Source organism: Mobula birostris, chromosome 10 (assembly GCF_030028105.1).
Source record: "Mobula birostris isolate sMobBir1 chromosome 10, sMobBir1.hap1, whole genome shotgun sequence".
Lineage (NCBI taxonomy): Eukaryota > Metazoa > Chordata > Chondrichthyes > Myliobatiformes > Myliobatidae > Mobula > Mobula birostris.
In genome coordinates, this window is record NC_092379.1 from 36,382,253 (window position 1) to 36,401,043 (window position 18,791).

Below are 18,791 nucleotides of genomic sequence, written 5' to 3' on the forward strand. Positions count from 1 at the left end.
GGGGCTACCGGCTGCTACTTCCTCGCTGTAATTCTCCTGGCGGCTGGTCGCCAGCACAGGGAAGCGTTCGTCGAACAGCAGGTTGGCACTGCCGTCGCCCTCAAGCCCTGGAGGTGTTGGGAGTGGAGAAATGGGTGGCAGTCTCGGCTGATTGCTGGCCTGATGGTGCTCGGCCTCCTCAACGCCAAACGAGTGGTGGGGCTCGTCACCCTGCTGAACCTCCTGCAGCCATAAAGCCGCCATAGTTCCACCTGCGCTGGGCAGATTATAATGGGCTCCGATCCCGGCTCAGCTCACAGATTGCACCGAATCCCATGGACCTTTCTCCCGTGTCCTGGCCGGGGATCAGGATGGCGTGACCCAGTTCCCCTGCTCGCAGCACTCGGTGTCTCGTGTGGTGATATCACGTGTCAGAACGTGATTGAACAGTGTTCGGAGAAATCATCGAGAAACTTCTATGGTAAACGTGGTTGCAGTTGCTGCAGTAAATAGAAGTTCGAGTTCTATTCTTCCAGAATATGTTTTGTTATTGTTAAACCACGATGCGTATAAAGAACACAACATGGTGTCAGAAGTCGGTCTGGAAGAATAATACGTTCGCTAGTACGGGAGAGTCGAAGATGATCCAAAAGAAAACCGCACGAACTGTTTTCGAGGTTTGCTAACAGCTTTAAAAATGGAACATCTACAATCCCCACCGACACTTCAGCTGACTAGGAATGCAGCTGAAAACTGGAGGAAATATAAGCAACATTTTGAAATCTATTTATCGGCGATCAGAGCCGATAGAAAACCAGAAAACATGAAAGCGGCGATTCTACTCCACGTAATAGGTGACGACGCAATTGAAATATAATCATTCTATTTCTGAAGATGAAATTAATTTCAATTTAAAGTCGATGATGGACAAATTGGAAGCATTTTGTATACCGAAGCGTAATGTGACGTATGAGGTGTTCAAGATTTTCACGTGTAAGCAGAAAATAGATCGATATGTTACGAAGTTGAAACGCCGAAGTAAATCATGTGCGTTTGCAGAACTGGAAGACTCTCTCATTGGAGACAGAATTGTTTGTGGCATTCGGGATAATGGTCTGAGAGAAAGGCTGTTAAGAGAGCAAGACCTGGATTTGGAAAAAGCTTTGATATTTTGCAAAGCTTCGGAAACCGTAACGACACAGGCTGAACACCTTTTCATTGAAAGCTGCAGCGTAGATACTGTAAAAAAGCGCGAACATATTAGAAGAAATATTAAAAAGGCAACGAAACCGACAGAGAGCAAGACGTCTTGTGATTGCTGCGGACAGCAGCACCAGGCAAAAAAGTGTTCAGCGTACGGAAAAATATGCATGCAATAAGAGTAATCATACTACTTTTCACACTGTTGCAGAAATAGGAATAAAATGAAACAAGTAAATGCAGTGATTGAAGATGAACGTGAGGAATGTTATATTGTCACGGTCCTGATTGTTTATTCCCTAGTTTCCTCTAATTTCCTTTAATTGTGCCATGGTTCTGACCGTTAATTTCCCAATTACTTCTAATTTTCTTTCATGATGACACACCTGGTTTCCATCAGGACCTGCAGTATAAGAACCCCCCGGCGTTACAAAACCGAGTTACCAGATCGTGGTCTTTTTCCTGTGTGATAACTAACGTTTCCCGACCGCTTAGAACTGTTTGTTCTAAGTTAGCTGCAATTTCAAGGTTTATCTATGAAACTCCGTCTCTCTGAGTCAAGGCTCCATGTCAGGGCTCCGTGTCAAGATCCCTGCTGTTTGCTGTTCGGCGTTTACACCCGTGTAAGCATCCTACCTTAATCTCCGTGCCTGTGTCCTGCACTTGGGTTCGCCGTAGTCGCTCCTTGCAACAGAACCATCTGGCCACTATGGACCCAGCGGACACGAATACCCTGCAACAAGCCCTCGCCAGCCAGGGCTCCCAACTGGATCTGCACGATCAACTTCTCTGGGATGTCATGGAGAACCTCCGTTCCCTGTCTGCTGACGTAAAGAAGATCAGTGACCAGGTGGACCGAGTATCCGTTCATCTTACCCGATCCACTCCTGGAACTCTGTCAGCCCAGCCCAGACAGCCGGAAGTGGCAACCCCCTACGTGTCGGTAACACCACCGCCAAGAGAGCCACACATACCTGAACCAGAACACTATGCTGCGGATTTGGGGAAGTGCCGGGCCTTCCTTCTGCAATGCTCCTTGGTGTTCGAACAGCAGTCATCCAAGTACTCCACAGACAAGTCAAAGATGGGTTATATGGGTTGTAGCGGGGAAGTGCCTTAGTGTGGGCTACAGCTATCTGGGATAATCAACCGGCTAACTGCTCTTCATTCCCCACCTTTATCACAGAAATGAGAAGGAGCTTTCACCACCCTGTCCGTGGTAAAGATGCCGCTAAGCGACTACTCACTCTCCGTCAGCGCTCACACAGTGTTGCCGCCTATTCCGTGGATTTCCGGATGTTAGTGGCTGACTCGGGGTGGAATGATGAGGCACTCCAAGGGGTATTTTGGAAAGGCCTCAGCGACATGGTGAAAGACGAGTTGGCGGCAAGGGATGACACCAACAGCCTGGATTCTTTGATCTCCCTAGCCACCAGGTTGGACAATTGTCTTCGAGAACGCCATAGGGAGAGAACTGGTCGTCCACTCCCTTTAGCAACTCCACGACACTCTTTACCGTCTCCCACCAGCCCTAGCCTCTCTTCCCCTCCCTCTCCTGGAATAGCTCCCAGTCCAGCCGTTTCCACCACCCAGGAGAGGAACCCATGCAGCTGGGACGGAACCGCCTTTCTCTCACAGAGCGACTCCGGAAATTGAGAGCGGGGAAATGTCTCTATTGCGGCCAGTCCCGCCACTTCCGTGCTACCTGTTCCCTTCGGCCAAAAGGGAGGGTTGACCAGTAGAAAGGGGGACCCTCGTGAGTCAGACAACATTCCCTTCTGTCCCCCGAACCCGGGTGCAGATCCAACCTCCTATCGTTTTTGTGTACCCCTGGTTAAGCGGGGGGCGGGCGGGGCATCCCAGATAATCTGAAGGAAACACGGCCTCCTGGAGAAGGTAGAATCCCGGTGGCTGTTGCTGTAAGAGAGTTACGCTAACCGCTATGCTACTGTGCTTCGAAAAGAACAGAGGAATATCCATTTAAAACAGGAAAGACGAGAAATTCCTTTAACCTGGAGGCGGCGAATCTGCGGTATTCGTTGCCACAGATGGGAGGAGGAGGATTTTAATTGAAAGTCGATGACCAGGGTTTTCCTGATAGACGGTAATGGCTGTCTCGAACGAGAATGCAGAGACTATGGTGGATGAAGAAACGAAGTAGAACATTTGGAAAGCTCATGGGCAGGTTACAGGAAAGACATGCAGGAATGTGAGTCTTGTGCAGAAGAAATGCAGGCTATCTGGACAGATTGTCATCACTTTCTGACGAGGTGGGTGAAAAGCCCCGCTTTCGTGATTATATATAACGAGATTTCCACGAGACCCCTCTCTCGTTCTTTTGCGAATATGAATCGAATCGAATCGAATCAATCCCTTGACGGACATCAGTCTTGTCAGCCCAGGAATAAACCTGGCGAACCTTTGCTATAATCCCGATTTTGAACACTTTTCTCAGACAGGGAGACCTGCAGTAAACACTGTAATCATGGTGTACTTATGAAAACCTCTATCCCTACTTCTGGACTCAAATTTTCTCGTCATTTGGACTTAGCATTTTCATCCTTATTCGCCTTCTAGTTCTGTATATCCGTTGTCACTGACTAGAGTCATAGTGCTATACAGCAGAGATACGGGCCTTTTGGCCAAACCGGACCATACCAACCAAGATACCTATTTACCTTTGCAAATTTGTCCACATTTGGCCGATATCATTCTTAACCCAGTGCGCAAGGATACCAAAGGCTGTTTGCATTTTCATTACATAATCTTTCGCTGTTTATTTAACAACCTGCCTTTAAATTATTGCTACTAAAAGTGATAACACTGCATCTTTCGTGTAGTTCCCTGGCAATGAAATTGTACAAAGATACCCTCCCATGTAATATATCCCGCACATAGCCCACATCCAAGCTTCATAAAGAAGTGTTTTGGATTTGGCTAAAATTAGGAGCTATTTTTTCCAACTTAGGAATGGTGTGCCAGCCATTCGGTGCTATTTTTGAGGGAGAACAGGAATGCAGATCCTTGTTCGAGGGAGAACAAGAACTCAGCCTTGGTCGAGGGAGAACAGGAACGCAGAGCTCAAGGTAGTGGGAAACGGCTGGATCTACCCAGCGGAGGCGAGAGCACGAAGAGATGGTTCCCAACACAAGGTAGCAGCAAACAGCCAGACCTACCTAGCGAAGGCTTGGACACAAAGAGACAGTTCCAAACAAAGAAAGATAGTTCTTTATCTAGTCACAGCAAGGCCCCAGTCTTGCCCTGGCGGTTGAACATGACGGTGTTACAGGCGAAGGTAGCAGGCGAGGCTACAGAAGGATGGGGAAGGAACAGTCAAGCAACTGAAGCTGAACCCAGGAGCTGTTTATGTAGCCAACCAAAAATGGGAATCATGTGCTTGGATTGAGGCACACAACAGGACAAGGGAAAACTGGAAAACCTGGAATAAGGAACCATGGACCGGACTGTGAACTGGAATGCGACCTTCACGGACCGGACCATGACATGTATACAATATACGTACATCATGAAAATTTTTTTCTTCACAAGCATGCACGAAAACAGAGCATTGTCCCAAAGAGTGAATGATATTTAAATGTTAGAACTTCAAAGTCCCCGAACTTCCCCCACCCACGCATAAGCAGCAGCAAAGCAACGCAATCGCCAGCATAAAAAAAGCATCTGCTCCCTTCACGGAGCAGTCAAACGTGCAGCAAAGCAGTAATAAAGACACAGAATTTCAGTACCCCCGAAGACTTCTCCTTCGCCCTGTAATTCGCGAAGTCACAGGCTCTCTGTCTCTCCCTAATAAGGGAATAGCAGGTGTCCCAGTTTCACTGAGAGAGGGGAAACATAACAAAATGACTCACAGATTTATGGTGTTAAAGGTGTTTTGCGTCGTTTTTTCCCCGAGTTCTGTGTCCAAGGAAGTCTGGTCTCTGGTCACATAGACAGCAGCCAGCTCTCTGCTTTCGATCTTCCACAGCACATTAGGCGGTGACACCGACCTCACATCTGCCTGCCTCCAGAGCTATGAAATTCCGGCACCCTGAAGGCACGCTATTCTTCCAGGCTGTGTCCTTGGCGTATTGAAAAGCGGACAGTCATGAAGCCCTGAGATTTGTGATTTTTGTGTCCTCTTTGTGGTTTTTATATATGACTTCGATGAAGAAGTAGAAAGGTGGGTTGGTAGGTTTGCTGATGACACGAAGGTTGGGGGTGTTGTCGATAGTCAGGAGGATTGGCAATGGTTACAACGGGACATCGATAGGATGCAGAACTGGGCTGTGAAGTGGCAGATGGACTTCAAACCAGATGTGTGAAGTGGTTCATTTTGGTAGGCCAAAATTGAAGACAGAATATAATAGTAATGGTAAGACTCTTGGCAATGTTGATTATTAAATAATCTTCCAGAAATAGTAGGGGACAGAGGGACCAGTAAGATGGAGGAACTGAGTGAAATACCTGTTAGTAGGGAAGTGGTGTTAGGTAAATTGAAAGGATTAAAGGCAGATAAATCCCCAGCGCCAGATGGTCTGCATCCCAGAGTGCTTAAGGAAGTAGGCCAAGAAATAGTGGATGCATTAGTGATAATTTTTCAAAACTCATTAGATTCTGGACTAGTTCCTGAGGATTGAAGGGTGGCTAATGTAACCCCACTTTTTAAAAAAGGAGGGAGAGAGAAACCGGGGAATTATAGACTGGTTAGCCTAACATCGGTGGTGGGGAAACTGCTGGAGTCAGTTATCAAAGATGTGATAACAGCACATTTGGAAAGCGGTGAAATCATCGGACAAAGTCAGCATGGATTTGTGAAAGGAAAATCATGTCTGACGAATCTCATAGAATTTTTTGAGGACGTAACTAGTAGAGTGGATAGGGGAGAACCAGTGGATGTGGTATATTTGTATTTTCAAAAGGCTTTTGACAAGGTCCCACACAGGAGATTAGCGTGCAAACTTAAAGCACACGATATTGGGGGTAAGGTATTGATGTGGATAGAGAATTAGTTAGCAGACAGGAAGCAAAGAGTGGGAATAAACGGGACCTTTTCAGAATGGCAGGCAGTGACTAGTGGGGTACTGCAAGGCTCAGTGCTGGGACCCCAGTTGTTTACAATATATATTAATGACTTGGATGAGGGAATTAAATGCAGCATCTCCAAGTTTGCGGATGACACGAAGCTGAGCGGCAGTGTTAGCTGTGAGGAGGATGCTAAGAGGATGCAGGGTGACTTGGATAGGTTGGGTGAGTGGGCAAATTCATGACAGATGCAATTTAATGTGGATAAATGTGAAGTTATCCACTTTGGTGGCAAAAATAGGAAAACAGATTATTATCTGAATGGTGGCTGATTAGGAAAAGGGGAGGTGCAATGAGACCTGGGTGTCATTATACACCAGTCATTGAAAGTGGGCATGCAGGTACAGCAGGCAGTGAAAAAGGCAGATGGTATGCTGGCACTTATAGTGAGAGGGTTTGAGTACAGGAGCAGGGAGGTACTACTGCAGTTGTACAAGGCCTTGGTGAGACCACACCTGGAGTATTGTGTGCAGTTTTGGTCCCCTAATCTGAGGAAAGACATCCTTGCCATAGAGGGAGTACAAAGAAGGTTCACCAGATTGACTCCTGGGATGGCAGGACTTTCATATGAAGAAAGACCGGATGAACTAGGCTTGTACTCGTTGGAATTTAGAAGATTGAGGGGGGATCTAATTGAAACCTATAAAATCCTAAAGGGATTGGACAGGCTAGATGCAGGAAGATTGTTCCCGATGTTGGGGAAGTCCAGAACGAGGGGTCACAGTTTGAGGATAAAGGGGAAGCCTTTTAGGACTGAGATTAGGAAAAACTTCTTCACACAGAGAGTGGTGAATCTGTGGAATTCTCTGCCACAGGAAACAGTTGAGGCCAGTTCAACGGCTATATTTAAGAGGGAGTTAGATATGGCCCTTGTGGCTACGGGGATCAGGAGGTATGGAGGGAAGGCTGGTGCAGGGTTCTGAGTTGGATGATCAGCCATGATCATAATAAATGGCGGTGCAGGCTCGAAGGGCCGAATGGCCTACTCCTGCACCTATTTTCTATGTTTCTATCTGAGAGATCTTGCGGTCACATAGGACACTCAAAGCTGCTGCTCACTTTGACAGTATTGTTAAGAAGGCCTGTGGTATGTTGGCATTCATCAACCGTGGGAATGAGTTAGAGACGTGAGATAATGCTACAGGTATGTAAGACCTTCATCAGACCTCACTTAGAGTATTGTGCTCAGTTCTGGTTACCTCACCGCAGGAAAGATGTCGGTACTATAGAGGGTATGTAGAGGAGGTTTCCAAGGATGTTGCCTGGATTGGAAGGCGTACCTTATGAGAATAGGTTGAGTGAACTTGGCCTTTTCTCCTGGGAGCGATGGAGGATGAGAGGTGGACTGATAGAGGTGTATAAGATGATGAGTGTCATTGATCGTGTGGATGATCAGGGGCTTTTTCCCAGGACTAAAATTTCTGGATTTTCATATTTTGCTACTGGAAAACGGGTAAGCCTGCGTTACTCGGTGTCTCGGACTTTCACACAGCAACGAAAACTAAAGACCTATTATTAAACTGTGCTAGCGACGAGGCTATACATCAGTAGGATATAATAAAACCGGATTTTTTTAAACTGATGTAAGATTTCTGTGGAAAACTATATATAGTAAGATCTCAGATTTGTGTAATTCCCAATTGAATTCCTCACTGCTCAACATCAATTCTCGGAAAGCTTGCAAGGTAAATTCAAGTAAATGTGTCAGTAAATTACATCTCTGAATAATTCTAAAAGTAAATAGAAGATAGAATATAATATAGATAAATTTGAAGTGATCTAATTCCAAAACATGTTGTTTTAGTTTCCCAAAGATTGGTCTTTTTTCAGTTAATTGGAACCTCGTTGTCCTGGAACACAAGTCATGTCATCGGGAAGGGCGATCCTTGTATAAGCAGACATTACAAGAAAGTTCTAGTACCGGACGAACTCTGATTTGTTCAAATTATGCGAGGCCTCCCTCAGACCTTAACTGGAGTTTTATTCATCGTCTTGGTTTCCCTACCTAATAAATGAGTAGCTCTGGAAAAAAAAGCAAGTGTACTTTGGCAGTGTAAAATGCTATTAGTCGGGGCCGGGAAGGGCGAGGTGTTTCGAAACCAGGAACATAATCTCCAAATATCATGAGGTCATTTATAACCAGTATGGAAATAAATATGCTGAATTAATTCAGCGCAGCATGCAGGCTCAGTCATTGAATCATCCGAAACACACACCGGTGTTTTTACTGCGTATTACGAATATAGAGGCGAGCAGGAAAATGACAAAAATGTGGATAATAAGCAATGATTTCGACTGAGTGGGCTCGAGTGTTGAAGCGACTCGTATTTATGACTTTTCCTATGAGAACGCCGGTTCATGCATATACGTTCTCTAACCTAACTTATTTAACTTAAACTTTTCCATTTTCATATTACCATGAGCGTTTTACGTGTCAGAGTTCTAAAATGTATATTTTTCTTGTCTATGTACTGCTGCTGTTGACAGTCTATGGTATAAACATCCGTGTCTCCCTTTCTTTTCCCTAAAGCTAATTTGGTGGCGATTCTGATCCTGTCCCGCGGGAAGTGTAGCCTCTCTAAATGCATCACTCGCTATTTGGTCTCCATGGCAGTAACGGATTTGCTCCTCATTATTACCGCTGTGATTATCAACCGCATTTGTGGCATTTATTTCCCAGGAAGTTTCCTCTCCATCACCCCAGTGTGTAGTGCCATTATTGCAATAACCTATGCAGCCAGGGTCAGTTCTGTTTGGTTAACCGTCGCTTTCACCTCTGACCGTTTTGTCGTCATTTGTTGCCAGAAACTGAAGGCGAAGTATTGCACCGACAAAACGGCATCTGTGGTCATAGCAACTGTTTGTTTACTTAGTTGTTTTATCAATATTCCATGCTACTTCATTCATGAACCCAGCTATATAATTAACAATGTACCATGGTATTGCAAACTGAAAGCTGTCCGTTATACTTCTCTATTGTGGGGCGTTTATGATTGGTTCGACCACCTCTTCACTCCTTGTTTCCCATTCCTTTTGATCCTTTTGCTCAATCTTCTCACTGTCAGACACATTTTAGAAGCTAGTAGAGCCTGGAAGAGACTCCAAGTCCAAAACAGTGGGAACAATCAGACTGACGCAGGGATGGAGAGCAGGAGGAAGTCTATTGTGTTACTCTTCGCCGTTTCAGGCAGTTCCATACTATTGTGGATGACACATTTGTTACAGTTCCTATATGAGAGAATTTCCAATGACCATCAAGTTAGCGGTTACAGTGATCCCAAGTCTATATTTATTGAAACTGTCAATATGCTCCAACTATTAAGTTGCTGCACAGACACATTTATCTCTGCAGTCACTCAGAGAAAGTTCAGGGAACAGCTGCAAACCACGGTACAATATCTAGTAAATATAATAGGTAAATGTATGAAATAATGGATGAAGCTAATTCAACCACGAATGTGCAACATTGTTTTAAATATAACTTGTCTTGTGTTAAATGTGAACCAGAAACTTTTATCTTCGATCACAAAACCACTTCTGCAAATACAGGGATAAAAATATTAGAATGAAATTGTTGTGAAATGGCCAAGTTGGATATATTTCTCTAATAATGTAATGACAGCAGCCATCCCTAATATTTGTCGCACAAATATTTCATTTGACTAACTGATGATCTATTTCGTACTACAGAAGCCGTGAATGATAGTTCAAGGCGAGAAAGAGCTACAAGGCGAACAAAAGGCAGTAAATGCCATAAAGCATATGGTTGATTTTTTTATGGTAGAAGAAATGGCTGTATTAATTTACTGCAATATGCATCAATGTCTGCGTTTCACAACTCCTTACAAATCGGCAGAAGTACATCACGTACTTTTTTTTTACAAAATCATATTATTATATAACCTCTCCATTCGAAAAATATCTTTATATATCCTCGTTGGAACAAAGAGAAATTCTGCCCCAACACTCCATTCTCTGGAAGCCGGAACAAAGATAAGAGCATTTTGATCGTCCTTTATTAACAGACAACTAATCTCCGGAGATACAGCTAATCACTTCGGGCACAACAACAAACCTATCGCATGTACAGGTTAACAAACTCAACAAACCCAACAAAATCAACAAACTCATTCATAAGGCCAGTGATGTTGTGGGGAAGAAACTGGACTCTCTGACGGTGGTGTCTGAAAAGAGGATGCTGTCCAACTTGCATGCCATCTTGGACAATATCTCCCATCCACTACATAATGGACTGGCTGGGCACAGGAGTACATTCAGCCAGAGACTCATTCCACCGAGATGCAACACTGAGCGTCATAGGAAGTCATTCCTGCCTGTGGCCATCAAACTTTACGACTCCTCCCTTGGAGGGTCAGACACCCTGAGCCAATAGGCTAGTCCTGTACTTATTTCCTGGCATAATTTACATATTACTATTTAATTATTTATTATTTTACTACTATTTAATCATTTATGGTGCAAGTGTAACGAAAACCAATTTCCCTCGGGATCAATAAAGTATGACTATGACTGAACCTTCAAGCTAGATAGAGCAAAGATAATTGTGCAGATTAGTAAAATATGATTTGTCATCTGTGAAATCCACTTTGTTTTTTGAACAGAGATTTCAGCTTTTGAGGAGAGCAGACCTATAGAGAAGTGAGCTTCAGTGATTTAGTGATACCTTTGAAATAGTGAAGCCCGTAAAAGTTGTTATGGAAAAGTAGATCGAAAGGCTTCCAGGAAGATTCAGCTGGTTGGATACAAAATTAGATTGATGGTAGGAAGCAGAGGACAATGGTGTGAGTTTACGTTTCAGACTGGAGGTCGATGCATAATGGAGTTCCTTAGGGATTGGTTCCAGGCCTGTTTTCATCTGGAAACTAACAGTCGAGTTTCATCGCAGCCCTAAGCCTTGACTGTACATTTCCCACTTTTAATGCTGCCTCACCCGCTCTGTTACTCCAGCATTTTAATGCATTGCTTAAACTAAGGATTCCCAGATCCTTATATGTTTTCCCACTGAATTAACAGTCACCTGGCTAGGTTCATTTCCCTACAGCAGATCCTACCTCACCCCTCCCCTCTACCCGGTTCATGGACTGTCGATATGTTGATATATGCAACCCTCGTGGATGTACGTAATGAATTCCACCAAGCGTGAAGGCCTTGCACTGAGGATGTTGCAGTTAATATTGGAGATGCTGAAGTCACCCACTGCAACAAACGTGTTGCTTTTCGATCTTCCCCATATTTACCTGTGCATATCTCAGTATCTATATGCTCAAACTCTAGTTCGCTAATAGGAAGCGGGTAGTACAAAGCCACCTGAGTGTTTGCACCTTCGTTAACATTAATGTCTAGTCTAGTAGTCTGAGTGGATAAATCCTCTAATGTTTCCTCACTGAGAGCAACTGTGACATTGTCGCTGATTTGACAACACACCTCTCCTTTTATCTCCCTCTCTATCTTTATTGGTGCTGTTGTGGATAGTGTAGTTGACTGGCAAAAAAATACAGAGAGTAATAGATCAATTGTACGTATGGGTGGAGAAATGGCAGATGGAGGTTAACCGGGACAAATCCTGTACCTTGGTAGTCCAAATGGAAAGAGATAATACTGTCAAGGGCAATCTTAGCAATCTTGATGAGCAGAGGGATCTTGGGGTCGAAGTCCGTAGATACCGGAAAGTAGCTACACAGCTTGACAGTGTGGTTCAGGAGGCTTACGGAACACTTGCTTTTATTAGTCGAGGCATTGAGTTCAAAAGTCAAGAGGTTATGCTGCGACTTTCGGGCCACATCTGGATATTCCATACATTTCTGGTTGCCCCATTACGGAAAAGATGTCGAGGCTTTGGAAAGGGTGCAAAAGAAGTTTACCAAGATGCTATCTAGATCAGAAGGCACGCGCAATGGAGGTTATAAGATCATTGGATGCATAGATAGAGTAGACAGACTATCTCTTTCCTAGGGCCTGCATTCGGATAGAAGTGTAATCTCAGAGGAGATGTGAGGGGCAATATTTTACACGGAGACTGGGTGGTGCCTGGAATGAGCTTTCTGGGTTGATGGTACAGTCCGACACCTTAGGGATTTTTAAGCAACATTTCAACAGGCACATGAATGTGAGGGAAATAGAAGGATATTCACATTCTGTAGGCAGAACAGAGCGGTTAGTCATTTGATTGTCAGTTTAAATAGTTCAGCACAACATTGTGGGCTGAAGGGTCTTTATATAAGGATGTAATGTTCTATGTTCTATGATAGAACCATGCATGATTTCAATAATTCCCCCTGTTTCTGGCCAGCCTTCCCCCCTCAGCTCTAATGAAACACCATCGGAATGAAGCGATAGCTCTCTTTCTCTCTCGTCAGGTATTAACGGACCTGTTAAATATACCAAAGGTAATCTCTTTTTATTAGGGATATCCTTCCTCAGCATTTTTTAGCTGTAGAAATTGTTTTTTTTTTGTTCTTTCGTTACCTTAAGACCATAAAAGCAAAAGACATAGGAGCTGAATTGGGCCACTGCTCTGCCATTTGATCATTGCTTATCGCTTTTCTTCTCAATTCCATTCTCTTGCCCTCTCCTGTAACTTTTCAGCATTTGACTGAACAGGAACCTAGCAACTTCCGCCTTATCTACACCGAATGACCTGGCCTCCACAGTCGCCTGTGTTGTGCTAATGAATTCAACATATTCACAACTCTGAGGCTAAAGGAAAACCCCTTCATCTCCGTTGTAAATGCACGTCCCTCTATTCTGAACCTGTGCACGTCGGTGCTAGACTATCCCAGATAGAGGCAACATCCTTTCCAATCCCAGTCCATCTGTGCCTTTCAACATTCGATAGCTTTCAATGAAATTACACTAACCACACCACCCCCGTCTAATCCTTGAAATTCCAGTGACTACATGACCAGAGACGTCAAACGGCACTAATATGGCGAGCCTGTCATTTCCGGAATCATTTTTGCATTTTTCTGAACCTTCTTGGAAACCAGTCAAACGGCAGTACATTCTTTCTTTGATAATGGCCCCAAGACTGCTCACGGGACTCCAAGTGTGGTGTCACCAGTCCCTTATAAATTCCCAGCGTGATATGTTTCTTTTTTCTCTTTTTGTCCTCTCAGAATGAATGCTAAAATTGTATTTACATTCCTAATCACAGACTCAACCAGCAAGACCATTAGGGAGTCCTGCACGAGGTCTTCCAAGTCCCTTTTCACCTCGGATTTTTGAATTTTCTCCCCTTTTAGTCTACGCTTTTATTCCTTTTACCACAGTTCATGATCATGTTCTTCCCGACACTGTATTCCATCTGCCACTTCTTTGCCTATTCTCCTAATTTGTCTAAGTCTTCCTGCAGCCCCTTTGCTTCCTCAACACTACTTGCCCGTCCACTTATCTTTGTGTCATCTGCAAAATTGGCCACAAAACCATCACTTCAAATCATTGAAGTAGAACGTAAAAATAAGTGGTTCTAACATTGACCACTGTGCAACACCACCAGTCATCGGCAACCAATCGGAAGAGGTTTTGCTTATTCACACTCTTTGCCTCTTGTCAATCTGCCAGTGTTCTACCCATGCTAGAATCTTCTCTGTAGTACCATGGGTTCTTAATTGCTTAGCAGCCTCATGTGCGGCACCTTGTCAAAGGCCTTCTGAAAATCAAATCCACAACATCCACCGTTTCTGCTTTGCCTGTCCTACTTGGTATTTCGCCAAATAATTCCATAAGATTTGCCTGGCAAGATTTCCCATAAAGAAACCCATGTCTATTTTACCATGCCTCTGGTACCCTGAAACCTCTTCCTGAACAAGCGACTCCAAAGTTTTCCCAACCACTGAGGTCAAGGTAACTAGCCTATAATTTCCTCTCTTCCCCCTCGCTCACTTCTTGAAGAGTGCAGTGACATTTGCAATTCTGCATTTCTCTGCAACTATACCAGAATGTAGTGATTCTTGAAAGATTATTATTACTCCACAAACTATTCAGGTACCTCCTCTGAACCTTGGGGTGTAGTCCATCTGGTCCGGGTAACTTACTTGCCTTCAGACCTTACAACTTCCTGGGCACCTTCTTCCTAATAATAGCAACTACGTTCACGTATTCCCTCTGACACTTCCGACCATACGGTGTGCTGCTAGTGTCCTCTACAGTGAAGATACTGCAAAGTACTTATTCAGTTCTTCCGCCATTTTCTCGTCCCTCATTACTACCGTTCCAGTGTCATTTTCGGGAATTTGATATCTACTCTCGCTTTCCTTGTAATCTTTGTATATCTGACAAAAACAAAATACTGTTGACATCCTCTTTGTGTCATTGAGTAGATTCCTTCACATTTCAACTTTTCTCTCCCTATGGCTTTTCAGCTGCCATCTGCTATTTCTCAGAAACTGCCGAATCTTCTGACTTCCCACTAACTAATCTAATTACATAGGTGATTTCTATCTGAAAGACTGCTGACATTTTCGAAGCGTTTGTATTTTCTTTTTACATTTGCCTTCTTCCAAACTTAAGAGATCTCAGATCGTTGTCCAAGTTTATCCCTCACTGTGAACCCATTACTTTTGGTATTGGGAAATGTGTTGAGGGTTAATCTGGCTTCTCAGATGAATCGACCTCACATCAAAAGCATTATGACCATGTTTCATTTCATGAAAAGGGAACCGATAGTCCTTTCGAACGTGATCGACTTTGCAGGCTAAAACAATTGACAATAGTGATTGGTCTCGTTTGCATTTCGTACACTTATAGCTGCTTTCAACTGCTTTATTCGACCATGTGAGATTTTAGAGAGCCGAAGGTGCAATGTCCAAGTTCAAATTCTAATTTTATTGGCATAAACATGGATCAGAATTAATGAGACCCAGGTTAACATATTCTGACAGGACTTTACTCTTTAAAAACTTATAAAAACAAAATCTTGATTTGAACTCCTCCCTCTCCATACTTGTCTATCTTCCAGCCTAACAACTCCTCTGCATGTGCAAGTAGACAAACGGCTAGGAATTGTAGGATTTGAGTAAGAATAAGTATGTTTTCAAGTGGCAGGCAGTGGCCAGAAGGGATACTGAAGGAATCAGTAATCCATGCATTCTTAATATATTTTCATGTCGAAGATCAGAAAAATAAATGTAATATCTGCGGTTCTGCTAACAACACAACTGTACAGCAGGGGTCCCCAACCTAGTTTGCAACGCGGACCGGTTTCTTATTGACAATATTCTTGCGGACTGGCCGACCTGGTGGAGGGGTGGGGTGTAGGGTTACCAACGGATACGTTGTGTTTACCTCGAGATAGGCTACAATGACCATGAAGACTTGCGTGGGCACCAGTGCGCATGCGTGACTTGCGCATGTGTGTACGTGCCGATTTTTTTTCTACAAATCGTTTTTGGCGATTCTGTACGGGGGCGGGGTGTTAATCACGACCGGAATATAGGTGATAAGTGGCTAATACACTGAATTTCATTTCTAAAAGTGTTTATCTAACAAATTTAATATTAAGCACACAGCGCATATTTTCCTTGCATGAATAAGTCAATTATAGGGGAGGACAGGGGAGATTGAAGTAAGTATTGAACGAACTTCCAGTGGAAGTGGTAGAGGCAGGTTCGATATGATCATTTAACCTTAAATTGGATAGGTATATGGACAGGAAAGGAATGGAGGGTTATAGGCTGAGTGCAGGTCGGTGGGACTAGGTGAGAGTAGCGTTCAGCACAGATTAGAAGGGCAGAGATGGTCTGTTTCCTTGCTGTAATTGTTATATGGTTATATAAGTCACTTATAAGTCAATAGCATCATAACATTTTAAGTAACATTTGGATATTAAACACACAGCACATATTTCCCCGCATATAAATTAATTGCAACACACAAATATCGCTGAATCAGTGGGAGCCCTGGGCTGAAAACTTGTTCCCTTCAACAACACGGTCATATCGAGGGGTGATGGGAGACAGCGATACTCGAAGTGGGTTCCCTATGTCCAGTCTATTCTGCAATTTAGTTTTTGTTGCATTCATTGCAGAGATATGTTGGAAATGGAAGCACCGTTTTCAGTGCTTTTGTGGCTACCTCAGGATATTTAGCCTTGACTTTGATCCAGAATGCCGGCAGAGATGTTATGTCAAACATACTTTTAAGTCCGCCTTCATTTGCAAGCTCGAGGAGTTGATCTTCTTCCTGTGCTGACATGGATGACGCGCGGGTAATGACCTCGCGTGTGTTCAAGCTCAGCAGTGGGTGAGGGGGGATGAGGAAAGGTGAAGCTGACTCATATCGCCAAATCATATCGTTTCCTCGCGGCCCGGTAGCACATGCTTTGCGGCCCGGTACCGGTCCACAGCCCGGTGATTGGGGACCACTGGTCTTTGTTACGTACCCCGTAACTGGGTTGCCAAACCAGCAGAAATGGATCACTCAGTTGGAGTCTGGATTACTAGAACTAAGAAAGTTTTATTAAAGAAACAAGCAACACAGTACTCTAATCAAAAGGATAATGAATGCAACAGTTCAGCAATGATAAACATGCATGTACACAGAATTAAGATAACAGGATCAATCAAGCTCTATCGTTGTCTAGGGGTAAATGCCCAGTTTCAAAGTGACGCAAAGTTCAGTTCAGTTTAGTTCAGTTCAGTTCGCAGACAGTGGAGGGAAGGAGAGAGAGAGCAAAATGAATGAATATTCAAAAGGGCTTCCACACACAGACCTTCGCAGTCAGCTTTCGGGCGAGCCCTTTGTGATGTCATCTGAGGTCACTGACCGTGACCCCCTCCGTTTCGAGATACGATCGTTTCTCTGCGGTGAACCCGGCACCCAGGCAAGGGTGGACACACACCAGGTTCCCGCCGATCATGCCTTTCCACCCTGTGCGTCTATGGCCTGGTCCCGCAACCGGCCTTCCAAAACTTCCCACCGACTTGTGAGAGGCGCACCGCTTCCAGGGTCTCGTTACCTCGGGTGTCGTGTGTGTGCTGCCTTAGTGAACCTGTCCCTTTTTATCCCCCTGCTGGGGTATCGCCTGTCCATCACTTCAAACAGTTCAGGGTTCAAAGGGGGAGCCGATCTTGACAGCTCTCTCCTTCTGTTACTCTCTCTCCCGTCCCTTCATTACACATCTCCCAATGCTGCTCCATTGTTTTCCTTATCTCTCTCTCTCCTGAAGACAGGTGGCAGACCAACTGCTGATCCCACTGGTGCCAACACAGGACAGCTACATCTTAATCTATGTGTATTCTTGTCACACTTCCCCCCTTTAAGGATTTTTACCGGGGGTAAAAATTACAAACATGAATACATTATTTGGTACACACAGATATACATCTTTATCAGCTATTTGGCTAATACAGCGAGTTTGAAGTTGTCAACACCTGACAGACAGTCAGCCATCACATTTTCTGTTCCTTTTATATGTGTTATTAATAATCCCTCTTACCAGGCTCCAACTTAGCAAACTTCATAGTGGCCAAAAACACTGATGAATTGCGATCAATGTACCTCTCATTGGGTTTCGTCCCGGACCACAATAACAAGGGTCGTCCCATTCCGACTTAGTTTTCTCTCGCAAGGGCTTAGTCGGAGGGGGAGGGGTGGTAACCGCAGAGTTACTGCAAAACTTCCTACAGTACCCCACCATCTCCAAGAGCCTTCTGAGGGTCCTCTTGTCTGTCGGGGTTGGGATGTCAGCGATAGCCTGCACCGTAGCTTGCATCGCCGCCAGCTGCCCCTGTGTCACCACAATTCCCAGGTAAGTGACCTTCGTGTGGCCGAACTCATTTTTTCCAAGGTTCACTATCAAGCTGGCTTCAGACAGCCGTATTACATCGCCAATACACACCTCTGTGTTCGTCAGCCCTTTCGTCACTGAATTACCCAACTGTCAATGTCCTGGAGGGGCCAACATTGTCCAGAGTCTCAGCAGGACAGCCCACATAAATACTGTGGTACCAGAGCAGATTGGATGTTGTGAACTCAATGAAGACCTTCCCATCTTCACCCTCTTCCCTTCCTAATCCCCCTTCTCCCATGGCCCACTCTCCTCTCCCATCAGATTCCTCCTCCTTCAGCCCTTTAACTCTTCCACCTCTACCAGGGGTTCCCAACCTTTTACTTGCCATGGACCAGTACAATTAAGCAAGGGGTCTCAGAGTGAATGTGGAGAGGATGTTTCTTATGGTAGGGAGTCTAAGACCAGAGGACAGCCTCATAATAGTGAGGTGTCCTTTTAGAGATGAATAGGAAGATGAGAAGAAAGTTCTTTAGCCAGAGAGTGGTGAATCTGTGGCATTTATTGCCACAGTCAGCTGTGAAGGCCGAGTATTTTTGTATATTTAAGGCAGAGGTTGGTCAGGTCATGAAGGGATAAAGGGAGAAGGCAGGAGATTGGGGCTGAGAGGGAAAATGGATCAGCCATGATGAAATGCAGAGCAGACTAATGGCCTAATTCTGCTCCCATATCTTGTGGTTTTAGGATATTGGGAACCCCTGACCTAAACACTTCCAGCTTCTAA

The 18,791-nt window shown here is 44.4% G+C and overlaps 1 protein-coding gene across 1 annotated transcript in view; it reads left to right on the forward strand.

The window, feature by feature from the left end:
- The first annotated feature begins 2,404 nt into the window (after positions 1-2,404).
- LOC140203585 (serine/threonine-protein phosphatase 2A 65 kDa regulatory subunit A beta isoform-like) overlaps positions 2,405-18,791 on the forward strand; it is a 100,206-nt gene continuing 83,819 nt past the window's right edge. The window contains exon 1 of the mRNA XM_072269632.1: positions 2,405-2,477. Coding sequence (XP_072125733.1) covers positions 2,405-2,477 — 73 coding nt within the window. The remainder of the gene's footprint in view (positions 2,478-18,791) is intronic.